This window comes from Alexandromys fortis, unplaced genomic scaffold, assembly GCF_014885135.2.
Source record: "Alexandromys fortis isolate MF-2015 unplaced genomic scaffold, M_Fortis_MF-2015_v1.1 scaffold_26, whole genome shotgun sequence".
Taxonomy (NCBI): domain Eukaryota; kingdom Metazoa; phylum Chordata; class Mammalia; order Rodentia; family Cricetidae; genus Alexandromys; species Alexandromys fortis.
The window spans coordinates 3,666,349-3,685,453 of NW_026067894.1; the positions used below are offsets into that span (position 1 = coordinate 3,666,349).

Consider the following 19,105-nt stretch of genomic DNA (forward strand, 5'->3'; position numbering starts at 1 on the left):
AGCTTCCAGATGATAGAGCCAGTCTTAAGAGCTGGGATTTTAAAAGACACGAAAACTGGACCAGCAAGATGGCTCAACTAGTGAAAGGCGCTTGCTGCCCAGCCTGATGGGACCCCTGGGACCCACACGGAGAGAACTGACTTACAAGGGGTCCACATACATAAATAAATGTTTTGGGGGCCTTTTGGGGGAGGTTGGTTTTTCGAGACAGGGTTTCTCTGTGTTGTCGTGGCTGTCCTGGAACTCGCTTTGTAGACCAGGCTGGCCTGGAACTCTGAGCCACCACTGCCCAGCATAAATGTACTTAAAAAAAAAATTAAAAAGACAAAAACTTTAGGAGGTAGTCTTTCTGTTAGAAAGACCACACAGCTTAATCTCCCGGCCCAGTTTAAGTCACCAACCACCCACCCAGCTGCAATGCTCCTGAGGGTTCCTCTGCATAAATACCATGATGTCAGTCATATGGCAGGCGCTGGGAAGGCAGCCCTCTTGCAGACTAGTAGGGAAAACTAACATTGGAAGGGAAACACACACATGCAAAGTGACTACAAATGAACTACTAATTCAGTTGCAGGAGGGAGTCAGGACAAGTATCTTAGGTCTAACTGGAGCTCAGATCAGGTTTAGGCAGGCCTAGGCTGTGAGAATGGTCTGCTCTACATTGCTGGGGCAGTAAGCAAGCCTGAGTTAGCAGCACAGTCTTAATTTTTTTAATTATGTGTGTGTGTGTGTTTGCACATGGGTGCAGCTGCACGAATGCACAAACGTACACCCAATGTGGAGGCCGGAGGACAACTTGCAGGAAATGGTTCTCTCCTTCCCCCATGTGGGCCCAATGGATCAAACTCAGGTCAGCGGGTTCGACAGAAAGCAGTGAGCCTTCTCACTGGCCCTTGGGTCTTTTTCTTATAAGATCTCTCCACCAAGCCCTACCACTCCCTTCCTTTTCTTCCTGGACACTGGTGGCCAGGACCTCGGCTAGGCTCACCATCCCATACCATCTGCAATAAGTTTGGCAAACAAAAGCAAAACAAGAAAAGGTCGATGAAGATCTAGCCACTCAAGGAACTGCAATAAACCATGAAGAAATGTGTTTTATTTCTCTCAAAGTCCACACAGTGGGGACTTGGTGATGTTTGAATAAAGACAGAACTATGGTCTGTAATTAAGACACAGTTAGAACACATGGGCTCCAAACTGTGCGGTCTGTACCATGGGATCAGTAAAAGCCCTGGAAGAAGTGTTAAGGGGTATGGAGAAGGCCTGTCCCTTGGATGTGTTGAATATCCCCTGGTATGGCCTACAGCAGTGACTCACACTGTGTACACACCCTCCTGGGGGTGAGTGCTGATCTAAAGTCTGGGCCAGTTAGTCACCGGCTTTCCTTAGGTGGAACTTTCTGGGGTTGAAATCCTAGGCACAGGATATACTAATCCCTCTGCTCCTCCTGGGGACCAGGCCCCTACTCAGAGTGGGGGATGCCAGTGGAAATGGCCATAGAAGGAATACCACCCACATCCAATCGGGGCGGGGTGTTATCCCTCTGAAAGGTTCCCACAGACACCATTCTCTCCATCCCACATGAGACATGTCACTCAAAAGAAATGACAATGGCCTTAGATTATCCTAGGATGTGTGTGAGGGGGGAGTGGGTGCTAGAAGTCGGAAGTACCAGGCCTGGCCCGCCTCCTGCTCCCAGGTTAGGCCCCTCTCTGTTCTGTAGAGGCTGCCCCTTTCCCTTGGGATCCAAAACCCCAAACCTGTGGCCCCCAAGGCACTGAACACAAACATCCTCTCCCATCCGTGCCTCTACCTCTGCTTCCAAAAGAAGTCTGTTTATTGTTTAAGACAGTTTCTCTGTGTAGCTCTGCCTGTCCTGGAACTCATCTATAGACCAGGTTGACCTCAAAACTTGCCTCTGCCTCCCGAATGCTGGGATTAAAGGGGTGTGTGACCACCTCCTGGCTAAGAAGTCTGTTCTTTGGGTAGATTCATATATTCTTCTGAGTTGACGTAGGGACACCTGGATTTGCCACTGCCTTCCTCTAGAATGTGTCCCTGGACCTCCCACTGCTAAGGCCACACACCCCCCTGTGGGGTTTGGGTTCATTCTAGTTCTCCATTGCAAGTGGGGCTGACTTACCAATGAGGTGACCAGTGCCAGCCACGCCCAATGGCCAGCATCTGCTGGCTTCCTAAAGCTGTTACCAAACTGACTGTGGTTTGCTCACTGTGGGCCCCACTCCATGCACTGACCCCGGGAAGTGAGCTGAGGATGGCAAACCTCCAACTCCTTGAGCACCTGGTTCCCTATGGGAGTTCTCTGGGCTTCCCTGTCCAGCAGAGGCTTAGCTTCCTCCAGCCAGGGCAGCTGGGAAAGCCTCTGCACGAGGAGGACAGTGGGAACCTGGCAATAGCTACCGCCCAAAGTTACCAAGAGTTACCAACCCTTAGGTCTACCTGCTTGCTCATCCTGACGTCTCAGCTGGCCCCAGGTCCTGCGAGAAGCCCTGTTATCTCCAGCTCCAACCTCAGGGCTCCCCTCCCATGGGCAGTGAAGTGATGGAAGACTGATCAAGGGGCAGATGGACCTGTTTGAAGCTGCTGACCAGCGAGTGGGGTACAAGAAGGGCAGAGTGGCTGCCATAGCCCAGGGGCCAAGGCAAGGCCAGGCCCACAGGGGATTGAGGCCTTGTGTCCTAGCCCAGGCCTTGCAGTTCTGCCTCGGACTTGGCGTGGCTGAGGGGCCGCAGAGTCCGTGGGAGCCTGCCCTCAGGACCACAGTCCTGCTCTTCATAGGTGGGGTTCAGACGGCCCATGCTGAGTGGGCAGAACAGGCTGCGCTCCATCCCGGCGTGGCTCTCCACCAGGGCCTCCAGGCTGGGGAACTCTGCTGGCAGGTGCTGGGGAGGAAGGGTCTTTAGCTCTATTCCCTGCCCCACGGTTTTCATGCCATAGATCAGCACCCCACCCTCACCCCGGTCTCCCATCATGGGGAGGGATACATTTGGAAAGGCAGAATGCGCAGTGACCACGGGACCAGTCACCATTTCCCATTCTTCCCAGCCTGGGCAGGACCGAGGCAGTTGGTTTGGAAGTACAGATGCCATGTAAAAGCCTTCCCAGCCCAATCCTGGAATCAGACCAGAGACTCAGAAGCTGCGTGCATTTAGGTCCAGCTCTACTGGAGGTCACCTCAGGATGGCACCTCTAGAGGGGAGGACCTCGGTGGTCAGGAACCTCAGAGATTCTCCTTGATCTCTGTGGTCATCACCAAGCCAGAAAGAATGAAAGTAAGGGCTGGTGTGGTGGCCCACGCCTTTACTCCCAGCACAGGGCGGCAGAGGCAGGAGGATCTGTGAATTTGTGGCCAGCCTAGTCTACAGAGTGAGTTCCAGGGCAAGCAGAGTTATACAGAGAAACCCTGTCTTGAAACAAAACAAACAACAACAACAACAACAAAACCCCAAAAGAACAGAAGTAGAACCAGCAGGGCCAACGGGACAGGAGTGGACTAGGAGAAGGGGTGGGGCCAGAGAGCACCCAGGGGGCGGGCAGGATGAAGTGAGCTGGGCTCAGGAGCTCAGAGGCTGGAAGAAGGCAGAGTAAGCATGACAAGGGATGGAGCTAGCACCGGGGTGGAGCTGGAAGCCCCTTAGGGTAACCCCACAGTCTCACCTCTAGGCAGTACCGGCCCAGGTGGTTCCGGAAGACCTGGTGAGGCACCACACCACACTGGGTCCGTACAGACAGGCTCCACTGATCACTGGTCCCCGGTTCTGGCCACAGCAGGAAGGCCCCATGCACATCTCTCCGCAGCAGGGCAAGAGCACAGGACCTGGGGGGACGGAGTCAAGGTTAAGGCCACCAGTCTGACCCCAGACTCCAGACTGTTGTCCCGAGCAGGGACATACTAGCCCCAAGAGCTTGATGGTGGTGACAGAGGACTGATGTGTGCTCTCAGACGTTCTGGACCAGATCAGCCAGCCACCCCGTGAACAGAATTTGAAGGAACTCAGGCCTTCTGGGGACCTGACTTGCTGACTTCAAGGCCCTGGTCAGGAGAGGTCTGAAGAACCCCGGGAAGGCTGGCAGGGACAGGCCAGACACTGTGTCTTGTTCCTCTCCCATTTTACATTCTGGAAAACTGAGGTTCAGGTAGAAAAAGATCATGCCTGAGGTCACCTAGCTGGGAGCATCCCACACCCCCCAGTCAAGGCCCATATACTCTGCCTATGCGCCCCATGCACACACGACACGGGCCGGCCTCACAAACCCAAGGGACAGAGCTCCCTTACCTGGAGAGGCCAGTGAAGGCCCAGATGTTCTCAGTCAGGCTACCCTCATTCTCCACCAGGCAGGAGGGACCGCCAGGGCTGCGGGGCCATGCCTCCCAGGCAGCAGGAACTGCGGAGACCACAGAGATCAGAAGAAGCATGGAGGACCCTCTCAATGCCAGACCTGCTCCTCTACCACACACATCCCCATCGCTGGTCCCCCACCAGAAACCCTAAGCTCACCAGCTACAGTCCGTATACAAATGTTTAGTCGCCCTCAAGGCACAGGTGGGTACTAGGGGGTGAGGCCACAGCCTCAAAAAAATTATGCATGAACCCCCACCCCCTGCCAAGTTCACTAGCCAGCCAGCCAGCCAGCCAACCTCCTCCGACTCACAGGCCTCCCGTGCTGATAGCTGCAGCTGAGTCTCGTATGTGCAACCTCGATAGGCCCCAGAGCGGATCACCTTGCTGCGAATGGCCTTCTTGCGCACCAGTGTGGGAGAGCAGTAGGGGTTCCCCAGGCGAGTGTGACGGCTGCCACCACGGCCCTCAGGCTCTGGCAGCTCCTTCTAGGGCACCAAGAGGGGCCCGTGGGCAGGCAGATTCAGACCCATCTGTTAGAGCCCAGGCGAACCCTGCAAGAATCCCACCCCTCCAACATAACCCCCAAGCCCCTGATCCTTCCCCCCATCCACTTCCTGACGGGTGCTGCATACCCCACCACTGCCCAGTAGCCCTTCTGCAGGAACTCGACGGAAGGAAACCAGGGCGTGGACGTTCTGTGATAGCTGACCCCGGCTGAAGGGCTCTCGCACTAGGGCAGGGGATGCCCCAGGGCTGCAGAGTGGCTTCGGGGACATATCCCCCGTTGGCCCCAGGGAGGGCTCAGGCTGCGCCCTCTCCTCCGGGTGTTGCAGGAGGTAAGCAAGCTGGAAGGAGCGGCAGAGCAGCAGGTACAGGATCTGGACCTAGGACAGGAGGGGTGGGCTCAGCTGCAGCAGCATCCTGGAAGCCCCTCATGCACCAGCCCAATCTTCAGAGCTGCAAATGCCCCCCCTGGCTTCGGGTGCCCTTCCCAGAACTTCCTGGAAAAACTCCTACTTAGCACTCAAAATCCCACCCCAGGCAGCCTCCGCCAGCTACCAGCTCTCTCTGGTCTGTTCACTACCAAGTCACTTTGTGCCGGGCCTCAAGCTGGGAGCAGAGAGCACAACCCTGGGCCCGCTTGCACGCCTACACCACATTCAACATCCTCCCAGTGCTCCAGCCCTCAACACCCGGAGAAGGAGCAGCTAGCAGCCTTGGCCCCAGCTCTCTCAATTGGGAGCTGTTGGGTGACCAGGGTACAGCATGGCGCCCCCGTGCCTGTTTCTTCATCCTCGCCTCCCCACGATCCTCTGAGGAGTTAATGAGATGGGGCACTGTCTGGGGCCTGAACGTGGAACCCCTCACTCACTCACACAATTCAGACCCAGGATGGTGGAACCCTCAGCTTCAGCCACCTGCCACCTGCCACCCAGGGTCCACATCCAGAGGTGAGGCCAAATGCCGGAACTCACTAAATGACAGGCTGCCACAGATGTGACATTCACAGTGACCACACCCTCTAGTACACCTGCCTATGACCTACCCCGTGTGCTACACAGGGTCACCTAGGGACAACTCAAAACCTGGAGCAAGCCTCTGCTGTTAAACGGACTCAAGGGTCTTGTCATCAGGGACAGCCCCTTGCTGGAGTGTGGATCATGTTACATTCCGGTGGGCTGGGCTTTGTAGGGTGATGGGAACTAGCCAGGGTGAGGGAGGGTGGGCACCCTACAGCAGAGAAAAGTTCCAGCTAGTCTAGGGAATGTTACTACACACGGTCCTAGGAGGGAAGAGCCAAAAGCCGGGGTGGTGAGGCACGGATTCACCCCTGCCTCCTGATGACAGCACAGTCCCCTCAAGGCACACTACCCCCTGGGTCTCAGGTACCTCTCCAGGCTGGCTCCCCACAAAGAGGTGGCAGAAAAGCTTGCTGGCTGGGCTGCGTGGGTTCCGGGAAACAAAAGCAAACTGACAGGCGGCTGGGCACCAGGTGGCATAGAGGATGCGCTTCAGGGCATGGGCCATCAGGAGCACCTGTGAGGCATCGTGGTGACGGCAGGTCGCACTCACCTGTGTGGCAGTGGCCTGAGGGCCTCACATGTCTGGCATAGGCCACCCACCTCCTGGGGTGAAGAGATCCTTCTTTCCCAGATGCCTGCCAAGCCCCAGCCCTCAGCGCTCATAGCTCTGGGCTTGTTGCAGACAGATAGGTAGGGATGGTCACCCCAAATTATGGAACCAAGGGACAGAACAGTGACCCAGCAATCTCTAGCTGGAACCACACAGAGGCCATGGAAGCAGACCCTGGGTTCTACTCTGGTACCTAGGGTAGGCCGCTCGGAGTTTAACTCCCAGCTCTGCCACTCACTCTCCTCTCCATAGGAGGGCAGTCCCCTGAGTGTCTCTTGCTGTCACATCAGACAGTAGCAATGCCTCAGGCCCGTGGTGTAGGACTCCCGAGCATTGCCACACTCAGCACTGGGCTTCCTAGAAGAAGCCTGCAGCTGTGGATTGCATAATCTGGCCAGGCAGTCAATAGGCAGCCATGTTGGTTGTACAATGGGAAGCCAGGGAGGGGCAGGCAAGCATGCAAGAGCTCCCTGTCATTTCTAGCCCATGGCTGTCCACAGCCACCAGCCAGTGCTGGGCCAGGCACTTGGAAAACCTCATGGGGTGTTTGTCCCTGATATTTAGGACAGGAGGTGGCTTCTAGAGAAGATTCTGGAGGGCTAGGCAAGCAATTGCTGTCTGAGCTTGTCCTGGGGGGGGGGGATAAGGCAAACTGTAAGAAGACCAGTGTGGCCCTCACCGCTGGGGCCCCCTCTACTCCTCCTACCTCGCCCTCCCCACTGTAGACCTTGAGACCCTGAAGGCTGAATTTCAGGATGACGGCGCGGCGTCGGGAACAGTCCTGAGGGGACGAGAGTTGGCAAAGGTGGACGTCACTTCCTAGTTCTGGCCCAACGCAGTCCTGCCACAGTGCCCCTCATCAAGGCTGCTCAGCCAGTTCCAACACCCCTGCCCTGGGATGGAGACCTGGGTGACAGTCATGCTATGACCTCTGGGTCATGGATCCCCAGGCATGCAGGAAGAGTCCTGGGACCTCTCAGAAGACCTTTGGTTCCATCGTGCTCCCTTGGCCCCCCCCATGTGTCCATCTGGACGATGTGGGGGTGAGGGGAGACTGGCTTCAGGCTTCCATCCAAGGCTGATACTCACAGTGCGCAGCTCTGGGTTGTGCCCCCCAAGACCCTCACCTGCAGTGCCCACAGCTGCTGCTGCACAAGGTACACACCCTCCTGCGTATCCAAGTCATCCACAGGAAAGGATCCCACATACTGGCGGTGATGGGGAGAAACAAGAAACAGAGTAAGGGCCACGACTCCAGCGCACACAGCACTCCGCCCTGCAGATAAGCTGCGGGCAGTGACCGAGCACTGTGCTTGGAGGCCAGTGGTCTTTGTTAATGTTTTCAGCAGGAGACCCTGGTCAGGTCACATGGGCCTCTTCTCACTTACACCAATGTTCACGTACACACATCATCCATTCCATAGGAGATGGAGTTAGGTCCTTGGGCCCCAGGTCCTCCCCAACCCCAGGGAGCAGCCACCCCACACCTGTCTTCCAGAGCACACAAGAGGGACACCCACCCACCTGGGCAAGCTTGGCAATGCACCTGGGCCGGTAAGGTAGAGGCCCACAGTCGGAGGCCCTGCGGGCCCCGGCCCCAGCCCTCTGCATGGTCCCCAGCATGCCCAGCTTCGAGCTCCACGGAGAGAAGGCTACAAAGGGCAGGGCAGAGTTTGGTTTTCAGGCAGGAAGGTTGAAGGCTCCCTCTCAGGGGCTGGTGTGTTCATTCATTTGCTTGCTCCAACACTCATTCATTCATTCAGCCAACCAACAAATCCTCACTGAGGGCCTGCTACATGCCCATCAGTATCCTGGGCCCAGGACAGAGAGACAAAAGACAAACTGCCTGCTTCTGAGAACAGCGTCCTTGGGCGGGGGCAAGGCAGAAAATGAAATAAAAAGCCCTGAACAGGTGAGACGGTGGCAAAATGGAGAAGCGCGACAGATGGGGTTGGAGGCTCCTCTGTGGCTGAAAACTGCACTGGCAGGCGGTTTGGGGAGGGATTGATTAGAAGTGGGATGGCTCATGGCACGGGCCACTGAGCTACAGCTGGGGCTGCAGTGCTGGCTGGCCCCTCTGTGATGGGGAAGCTGGTAGAAATTCGGAACCAGTTCTTATTTAGTGCCAGAAGGAAACTGATGTCTGCTAGTAGTTCTGGCTTCTCCAGGAGGCCAAGGGAGGGGGGCCAAAAATCATATGAACCCAGGAGTTCAGGGCCAGTGTGGGCAATACAAGACCCCCATCTTGAGAAAGGTGTCCTAGAAAAAGCCTAACGGTATGGGAAGAGTCCACTAAAGAGTGGAGCAGCAGCCACAGGAAGAAGGGAGGCCCTGCAGTGGACTGCCAAAACAGCCGGCTGCATCGGACTCAGGAGCAGCCTTAAGTATGAGACTTAGGCTGCGGACGATGGGGAGCCATAGCAGGCCCTGGGGCAGCAGCAGGGCCCGGCGGTGGTGAGCTGCATGGCTGGCATTAGTGATGCCAGGTACCCGTTCTAAAGGCTGCTGGCGCATTTGTCCCGCCTGACTCCAGTCCCTTCCTGAGTCCCAAAGCCCTTTCTTTGCAGGGCAGGAAACCACAATCCACGCAAATGGGGCACCGGTACTTAGTGGGATGTGGAGAAGACGGACAGTTGCCCAGGAGACTGACAAACAGCACTCCTGCTTCGCCCCTGTTGTGTTTTTTCTGGGACCCTTGGCCAGATCCATGGGGGGGGGGGGGAATCATGTGGGACAGATGAATAACGGACCGGCTATGCAAGGCAGAATCCCGCAGACTCAGCTCCACCCCCCGCCCCCCCCACAACATAAGACACTCCTCTCTCTCACACACCAACCTTTTTGCAATTACTGACTTGAGTCAGAGAAGTCTGGGTGCAAGGTCTGCGTGGCTTTGGGCCAGCTGCCCTACCTCTCTGTGCCCTCACTTCCTCACCTGCAAGCCTTGTGGAATTAGTGAGGTACCTGGCATGATGCCAATCTGACATGGCACAGGAGATGAGGTCCCGTTTGAGAAGGGAGCTTGGGAAGACAGCAAACTGTAGCACTTTCAAGACTTTTGAACTGGAGCCCCTCACCACCACTGGGAGTAGGCTAGGAAGGCTGGCTGGAGGCTTTGATTCCCCTGGAGAGACCAGGGGTTAGTAGCGTGGCCTGGGTGTACCAGAGTATCAGCAGTGCTTGGAAAGGGAGGGACTTGGCTGCCTTAAAACTGACCCTCTTAGAACCCAGGAGGGGCCCTCCATCTCTGACTGACAGTGACCTTCAAGCCAGAGGCCAGCCAAGAAGAGCGGGAAACAAAGGCTGCAGCCTCTCTCAGAGCCCACCCAGACCCCCGTGAGGCTGCTGCCAACCTGGGTTCTGACCCTCCCTTTCTAATCCTGCTCATTTTCCAGTCGCCTGTCCCACATCTGATGTTTGCGGAAAGCAAACCACACTCCACCTGCCACGGGTTGCCCGCCCCTTCCCAGCAGGGGGACCGGGTTACCCGGGAGGCAGTGAAGAGCTTCTTCACTTTCCCATCACCCTTGTAGGCAGAGGAGAGCGAGGAGGAGAAGACCACAAGACACACAGCAAGCAATGAGATCCACAAGGAAGGGGGGTGCGGGGAGGAGGAACAGGGTGAGAAGAAAAGCAACCACAAAAGAGACAAAGCTGTCAAGAGCCCTTCATGCCCTGCCTGGGCCACAGGGCCCAGCAAGCACCAGGGAAAGGAGGGGTAAAGAACCAAGGGTTAGAGCACCTCATACTTTCACACAGAGACCCGCTTGTTGTCTCGTGTGTGTGTGTGTGTGTGTGTGTGTGTGTGACGAGGTAACAACCGCACACCCAGCTCATCTCTCTGAATCAAATCAAAGTTTTTCAGAGGGATCTTCTGGGCCAGAGCCTTCCTACAGAAAGACACATTTGGGATGGTGCTGAGCTTCTGTTTTCTGGGTGGTTCTGCTTAGGATCAGGGAACTGGCTAGGCTGACTGCACATCGAATCACAGGTCCCTCTATATATACCTTATAGCGGAACTACCCATCCCCCCAGGCTACCGGGGAGACAACCCTGCCTGCAGATCCCAGCTACTTGACCAAAGACACAGAGCACAGGATAGGGAGCTGGCAAATCCAAGACTCTCTGCCTAGGCATGGCAGTGCCCTTCTGCCTAGAGTCTATGGGTCCCCCAAGCAGGCGTCCATCCTTGGCACACACTGAATCTGGGTCTGCGCAGGAATAGGTGCCGCAGGAACAGCAGCCACTAGTAGAGTCCCATAGTCCGTAACAACTCAGGAGCTGGGGACAGAACTGTTTAGAAAGGCAGAACTCCTTCTCCCAAGCCCATCACACCCCGGATCCCCTGCGCCCTCGCTCCCCGCCTCCCACGAGTTCTGGACCCGCGCAACCAGGGACAGGACTGGGGTTCAGCAGGGTTAGTTGGTGTGACCTTGTCCTGCCAGCCTCCAGGACCTCAGCTGTGGAGGGGACCACGAAGGCAGCCACGTCCTGGGAGCTGTTCATCAGCCTCTGTTCCTCCCGATAATCTATCTGAACGCGCAGAGCACGCTGGCTGGATGCGGAAAACACCGACACGGTCGCGCGCGGAGGTGCGGAGCGCGTGCGAGCGTTGACAGCGACCTCGCAAACGTCACCGTCCCCACATTAGGTTTTTGGGGAACTCAGGTTCCCCGGCGCCAGAAAGAAAGGGATGGAGACGAGGGCTGGGATGATGACAACAGCTCGTGGCGGGAGGTGGTGGTGTGGCTCGTTTCTGGGAGACCCCCCCCCGACCCGACCCACGCCCAGAGGGTCCCCGCGCGCACTCACCACCGCTGTCGCGTTTCTTGGCAGGTCTCACAGCTCGGGTCCTCACTGCCTGAGCGCCTCCCCAGCGCCGAGCCCGTCCCGCCTCCGCCTCCGCGCCCCCCACGTGGCCCAGGGACCGATCCTCGGCATCACCTGGCCGCAGAGCCGGCCCCACCAGCCAATCGGAGCCAGCGGAGCAGCTCCGCTCGGCTGCGTCGCCCAATCAGAGGCTGTGAGGGTCCCTGGCTCCGCCCACCCCGCGGCCCGGGGCTGGGTCCTCCTTGTCGCTCCTCCTCCGAGAAGCCATCCTGACCAGTGGAGCTCTGGGCCTCGCGACTCGCCTGGTACTCCCATCTCCCACTCCAGCTCCCAGCTCCCACTCCATGGAGCTCCAGCTCCATGACCACACAGTTCCGCACCTTCACACGCAAATGGCAGGGGACTTGGTGACACGGATTACCTTCCCGTGGAGGGATTCTCTGGGCTGCTCGGCTGGGGTCCAGCACAGAGCGCTGACCCTGTCCTTAAGGCTGCGTGGAAATCCACTTAGATGGGGAAATGGTGAGTGAATTTAGCCAGCACGCACAGAGGGAGGGCCCTTCTGATCCCATCAAGCAAGGAGCGCCGTAGGTGGCCCAAATAAATTACAAATCCGAGCCAGGCAGGCACTTGGTGTGTATTAAACCCGAAGTCCGCGGAGAGAACATATCAGAAACTGCCGGCGCCCCACACCACAGAAATCCAGGACGCCGGGGTTCTGGACCAGGGGGAGTAACTGCTGTCCCCATCTCACGGGACACCCGGGCAGATGACACCGCCAGCGAGAAGGTGAACCTGAATTTGCTGCCTCAGAGGAGTTCCCAGGGGCAGGTCGGGAACTGGGCATCCCGTCTCTACAGAGCTCCTGGCACCTTTTCAGAGGCAACAGTGAGGTATGATCCTTAGAGACCTAACCCACAATGGGGCGCTTCCTGGCTCTGAAGTGGGACTTGGATAAACATTTTAACCGCGTTAATCCTCCAGGGCCTCTCCAAGGTTGTTGCCACCCCTGACTCACAGCCAGGTAAGGATTGGGAGGCGCTGGCCAAGGCACCAGGATTGAACTTGGCCTGGTGAGTGAAGGATCAGTAAATCCCGGTGATACCTGTGCAGAGTGCTAAGGGACCTAGCTGACAGTCTCCAGGCAAGGGCCGAGGAGGAGCAACGTGGCAAACTCAGTTTACCATTTGGCGACTCAGTAGACATAAAGATGAAAGGGCTAAGAAAAAGAAACATTTGAAGTAACTTACTCCATTTAAACTTAATTTTATTTTTAATTGTGAGCTATGGTAGTTCATTCCTTTCTTCTTTCATTTTATTTATTTTTATCTGTATGGGTGTTTTGCCGGCTTGTATGTCTGTCCACCACATATATGCCTGGTACCGTCGCAAACCGGAAGAGGGAGTTAGACCCTCTGAAACTGTAATTACAGTTTTGAGTTGGCTTTTGGGTGCTAGGATTTGAAGAGCAACCACTTAGCCATTTCTCCACGCAAATTTATTATTTTTTTATTTTTATTTTATTTATTTATTTATTTATTTATTTAATTTTTTTTGGTTTTTTCGAGACAGGGTTTCTCTGTGGCTTTGGAGCCTGTCCTGGAACTAGCTCTTGTAGACCAGGCTGGCCTCGAACTCACAGAGATCCGCCTGCCTCTGCCTCCCGAGTGCTGGGATTAAAGGCGTGCGCCACCATCGCCCGGCTCTCCACCCAAACTTATGAGTATTTTGTCTGCATGTATGTAGGGATGCATGTTTGGCCACATGCATTCCTGGGTCCCTCAGAGAACAGAAGAGGGGCCCACACCTCTGGATCTAGACTTACAGATAGTTGTGAGCCATCATGTCGGTGCTAAGAACATAACCCAGGTTCTCTGCATGAGCAACTAATGACTTTAGTGGCTGAGCTATCTCACCAGCCCCCAAATAAATACAACTTTTTTTTTTTTTTAGAAAGGAAAAAAAATGGCTGGAGATCAGTGGTAGAGTATTTCTCAGGCTTGCACAAGGCTGAGTTCAGTTCCTAGCACTGACAAAAGAAAAGCCAGGCAAGATGGCTCAGTGGGTTAAGGCACCTGCAGCCAAGGCTGATGACCTGAGTTCAATTCCCAGGACCCACATCGTGGAAGAAGACAACTCCTAACAAGTTGTCCTCTGCCTTTCAAATGCCCACAACCTTACATGTGCACGCACAAATAATGAACAAAATGTAACAATAATAATAAAATCCTATAGGCTGGAGAGAGGTGCATTGGTTAAGAGGTTCCAAGTTCAATTCCTAGCACCCACAGGGCATTTCACAGCCACCTAAAAGTCTAGCTCCAGAGGGATCCAAGACTGTTCTCTGACTGCCTTGGGCATCAGGCATGCATGTGGTACACAGACACACAGGCACACAAAACACCCATACACATAAAATTCAAACAAACAAAACCCTATATGCTCAAGGGTTTCCATCAAATGTGACAATCTTTGGAGGTGCTAGCCATCTCTGGGCAAGCTGACCAAGTCCCACTGAGAACTGTAACACGAAGCAGTTGTCACTACCTCATCTGTCACGTGTCTAACCCTGCATTCCTAACGGCACGCGCTCTGGAGTTACCAGAAGCAGCATTTCAACTGGATGGGTGACTCACCTGTGCAGGAAGCCTGGTCTTACCCATATTAAGCAAGGAGAGGGATGTCAAATAAAAGACAGGCTGGGGCGGGAGTCATGATTGCCAAATGTGTTAGTGCTCACCTTGCAAACCATGGTTATTTCCTGATGAGTCAAGAACGATCACTAAACCACACAGGTGGGAGCTTGCTAACACAATCTCCCCTTTTCTCGAAAGTCCCTGAATCTGGCGGTGTGCTTGCCAGCTGACGAATGTGTGTGGGAGTAACTGCACAGCAGCAGCAAGCTGCTCTCCAGCCGGCTGCGGGGCTGGGTGATGCATCTCCTCCACCCCAAGTATCCAGTAGAGTCAGTGCCCAGGAGAGATGCCATGTTTTCCAACGCGGAGAGGAAGCGGTCTGAGAAGGGGGCGTCTTCCCAAGAACCTAACAGTTGGTTGCTGAGACAGACTGGGTGTCTGGGGATGCATTTCCTACAGGAAGACTGTGCCGTACCCAACCCACTCTCTAACACCTACATTGAGAAACGGAAGCCGCTAAGACAGGGTTTTGCTTTGTACCCTGGACACACCAAACATCTTCGGTTCTGCCCTCGCCTCTGCTGTTGATCCACGCTGACAGAGGTGCCTGCTGATGGCTGCGTAGGCCTTGGAAACCCACATGGAATTGTCTGGTTTCTGACCACTGAGCCAACTCCCCAGTTCCCTACTACTGTATGTTATCATACAGCAAGACGGACTTATACCAACAGGCAAATTCAGAGGGTTGACAGAAGAATTCCATCAGATCCGAGGCCCCAGAATGGTGAAATGGAGTGAGGTTGTTGCACAACTCCAGACTGAGACAAACAAGGGGAGGCTGGCAGGAAATGGGTTGGTAGTGGAGGGCTGCTATCATTCCAGCTCACGGCTGCTAAGTGAATAACCTACATTCTGGGCCGTCTCTTGGTGGGCATCATGGAAAATGAGCTCTTTTTTTTTTTTTAATATAAAGTGTTAAGAAGCCAACCTTTTAACACGGGAAGTTCTGACTGACGCCATGGCTCCTGGGACAGCTCATCCTGTGTACTGGGTGGTGGTCCTGGGGTAAACTGACAGTACCAAACATAAAGCGTTCCAGGGCTAGCACCTGAGAGTGGCCGAGCATCTGTACAGTCCTCTCAAAACCTTAGGACCAGGAATGGAGAAATGGCTCAGGAAAGAGCACGCACAACTCTTGCAGAGGACCCCAGTTCGGTTCCTGATACTCATGTGGGGATATTCACACTTGCCTATAACTGCAGCTCCAGTGGGATCCAATGCTCTGGCCTCCCAGTAGTAGTAGTAGTAGTAGTAATAATAATAATAATCTTTTAAAACCCTTAGGGCCACATAGATAGTATTTCCCAGTATATAAACAGCCTAACATTCTGGCAGCAAACACTATACTGAAGTTGGATATAGGGGCTATTGCTTATAGACTCAGCACTGGGAGGCAGAGGCAGAAGAATCACTGCAAGCTCAAAGACAGTCTGTTTTATTGGGGAGTGCTAGGCCACCCAGGAATATAGAGACCCTGTCTCAAAACACCCAAACAACAAAATGCCTGCCTGCCACCCTGACTTATTAGTAAACCTATCTTCCAATGGTTTCATTTCCCAGTCTTCATACAGTTCTTTGCTGTGGGACAATCCTTCCGTACACTGTATGTACTACTTTCATTGGTTAATAAAGAACTGACTGGCTTGTAGTTGGGCAGGAACAGATTGGGTGGGAAAGCCAGAATAAGAAGATGCTGGGAAGGAGGGTAGAGTCTGGATAAGTGACCAGATGCAGAGAGAAGCAAGACGCCATACTGAGACAAGGTACCAAGCTACAAGCTACTTGGCAAAGGATACATAAAAATATGGGTTAATTGAAATGTGTTAGCTAGTAACAAGCCTGAGCTACTGGTTGAGCATTTATAATTAATACTAGGAGTGGCTTGCAGGACAGAAACTTGTGCCTACAGTTCTTTCCAAGGGTAGAGATAAGTCACTGGGCCAAGAGGCACTTGGGACAATTCAAAAGCTTAAAAAAAATAACTAAGGCCTGGGGGGAAGTAATCAAAATAGTTCTGTAGTCAAAGTGCATAGGGCAGTAAGATGTCTCAGAGGGGAAAGGCACTTGCCACCAAGCCTGATGACTTGAGTTAAATCCCTTGGTCTGCTGTGGTGGAAGGAAAACCAACTCCAAGTAATTCCCTGATCTCCACATGGGTGCCATATCACATGAAGACACACCAGATTTTTTAAAGTGCACAGGTGCTAACTCCACCTTGGCATTTGCTTGTGACATACTACAGAATTTTTTCCTCCCATAAAATGGAGACAATAAACCATTATCACAGAACTGCTAGGTATGTGATAACACAGTACAAAGCCCGTACAAGCCTGGCATACAGACAAGGCTACTCTTATTATTTTAATTAATTTATTTTGGTTTTTTGAGACAGGATTTCTCTGTAGCTTTGGAGCCTGTCCTGGAACTAGCTCTTGTAGACCAGGCTGGCCTCGAACTCACAGGTATCTACCTGCCTCTGCCTCCCAAGTGCTGGGATTAAAGGCGTGCTACACCACTGCCCAGCTCTATTATTTTATTTTTTTTAAGATTTATTTATTATGTATACAACATTCCTTCCATGTACACTTACACACCAGAAGAGGGCACTAGATCTCATTACAGATAGCTGTGAGCCACCATGTGGTTGCTGGGAAATTAAACTCAGGAGTCAGTGCTCTTAACCGCTGAGCCATCTCGCCCGCCCTACTCTTATAATTTTATATTAAGTGGTTTGGGTACGTGCTCCTCCAAAGTCTTAGTCACCAGGTAGTGGGAGGTAGCAGAAGCTTTAATAGGTAGCAGTCTAGTAGAAGTTGTGCCCCTGCCCTGCCTTACTAGAGAGCCAGTGTGTGGTGATTAGGATGAAAACAGTGGATGGGAACTGTTTGGGAAGGATAAGGTGTGACCTTGCTGGGAGGTGTGTCACTGGGGTTGGCTTTGAGATTTCAAAAGCCTATGCCACTCCCGGTTCTCTCTCTCTCTCTCCCTCTCTCTGCTTTGTGCTTGTGATTAAATAGCTCTCAGCTACTGCTCCAGGGCCACATCTGCTGCTATGCTCTCTGCCATGGGGTCATGAACTCTAACCCTCTGAAACCACAAGCCTCAAATTAAACACTTTCTTTAATAGGTTGCCTTGGTCATGGCAATTGAAAAGTAACTGAACACAAACTAAAGGTGCTCCTCCTTATAGATTCTTTCTGCTATTTTGTCACAGAAACAGAGAGCTAACACATTGAGTAGCAAGCCAAGTGTTGCATTTGTTGGGTTCTTGTTTTCACATAAACTTCCCACAAACTACTGCCAACAGTCATGACTGAAACAGCTCCTGCTGTGGTGATGACAGGCCTGGACCCACGCCTGTCTTCTCTGAAACGGACACAGGACTAGATCTGCTGTAATTAGGCTCAGGTGGACCAGGTCTAACCCTTGCTAAATGGAAAGACATCAGAGAATGTAGCTTAACTCAACCATCTTCCTTCCAAGCACCTTCAGATACTCATTTACCAAAGGGTTTGTATTTGTAGCAAGTGGCTTCAGAGTCTACAAAACACTGTAAACCAGCTCATTAGGCCAGAGATCCACTTGCTCTTCCTATTTAACACAGAAGTGCAAATTATAAAGGTGTTCTGCTGAGTGCACAGAATTAAGCAAAAATCAAGACGTCTATGTCAGTGCAATCAAAGTGTGTGTGTTTGACAGTTGGGGCTTTCCAACCGAGTAATCCAGTCTTCCCCTTCCTATGATGTTAAAGCAGACTGTCCTAACCTGAGAGTTTGTAAAGTAATAGAATTCACAGTGGAAAGAGACATTAAGTGACTTCAACTTCTCATACTACACGCTAAGTGCCTGATGTACATACAGATACCAGCTGATCACTCAAAAAATCTTTTCAGAAGCAATATCATAAAACAGATAAACCCTCCAACTTTTGATTCCAAAACAGCAGAAAATTGTTGCTACAGGCAGCTAATAACACATTATTAGTAACCATTACCTGGCAAGCGGCACAAGAGAAATTCAAACACTCTCTAGAATGAAGTCTCTAGTGTAGGCTACTGTCCTTTAACTATGCTGTCATTTTCTCCAGCCCAAGGATTTCCCTAAATATTGAGTATTAATTAAACAAAACTTAATATTAATTAAACTCTTATGATCTTGAGAAAAGTCTTTTATAGAAGGTGATTCCTTAAGAAACCTTTAAGACTGGCATGGTGACACACACCTTTAATCCCAGCACTTGGGAGGCAGACAGATCTGTGAGTTCAAGGCCAGCCTGGTATACACAATGAGTGCAGGACAGCCAGGGCTACAGAGAAACCCTGTCTTCAAAAAACAAAATTAAAGAAAAGAAAGAATAGGAAAGAAATAAACCTTTGAGTCATTAAACAACCAGCAAACAAAATATTTACAAAGGAAATATCATTGACCATCAAAATAGGCTGAAGCTTGTCTTTAAAAAGGAAGTAAGAGGGCTGGAGAGATGGCTCAGCAGTTAAGAGCACTGACTGTTCTTCCAAAAAGACATGGGTTCAGTTCCTACATGACAGCTACAGTTCCAAGGAACCCGACACCTTTATGATGTGGGATTCCCCTCTGTATGCTGTGAATACCATTGGTTAATAAAGAAACTGCCTTAGGCCTGTGATAGGGTAGAGAAGAGCTAGATGGGGAAAACTAAACTGAAATGCTGGAAGAAAGAAGGGTGGGTTTAGGGAGAAGCCATGTAGCCCTGCTAGAGACAGACACCGGAACTTTACCCAGTAAGCCACAGTCACATGGTGATACACAGATTAATAGAGATGGGCTATTTTAGAATATAGGAGTTATCCAGAAATACACTTAAGCTACTGGCCAAACAGTACTACAAATAATATGGTTTCTTTGTGATTATTTTGGGGCTGAGCAGCAGGGAACAAACAAGCAGCCTCCTACAACACCCTTACAGGCAAAACAGCAATGTACAATAAATAAATTAATTAAAAAAAAGGAAGCAAGCAATAGTATTCCTTGCATGAGCAGAGATTAAAGGGCAGGTAATGTGAGTTACTCTTGAGAGTACACTGAACACTTCTCGACGTAAGG

The 19,105-nt window shown here is 52.6% G+C and overlaps 1 protein-coding gene across 2 annotated transcripts; it reads right to left on the reverse strand.

Moving 5' to 3' along the window:
- Positions 1 to 1,136: 1,136 nt before the first annotated feature.
- Positions 1,137 to 11,375, reverse strand: Sh2d5 (SH2 domain containing 5). 2 transcript variants are annotated; one of them, XM_050150540.1, is made up of 10 exons: positions 11,310 to 11,375; positions 8,022 to 8,149; positions 7,625 to 7,705; positions 7,204 to 7,278; positions 6,255 to 6,401; positions 4,997 to 5,248; positions 4,675 to 4,849; positions 4,299 to 4,407; positions 3,679 to 3,838; positions 1,137 to 2,903 (listed from the first exon to the last, which is right to left on the reverse strand). In XM_050150540.1, exons 2-10 carry the CDS (start codon positions 8,118 to 8,120, stop codon positions 2,700 to 2,702), a joined length of 1,302 nt encoding a protein of 433 aa, XP_050006497.1. In that variant the 5' UTR covers positions 8,121 to 8,149; positions 11,310 to 11,375; the 3' UTR covers positions 1,137 to 2,699. The 2 variants fall into 2 exon arrangements, with proteins under 2 accessions (XP_050006497.1, XP_050006507.1); XM_050150550.1 differs by lacking the exon at positions 11,310 to 11,375 and having other exon boundaries at positions 4,675 to 4,846; positions 8,022 to 9,257.
- Positions 11,376 to 19,105: the final 7,730 nt, after the last annotated feature.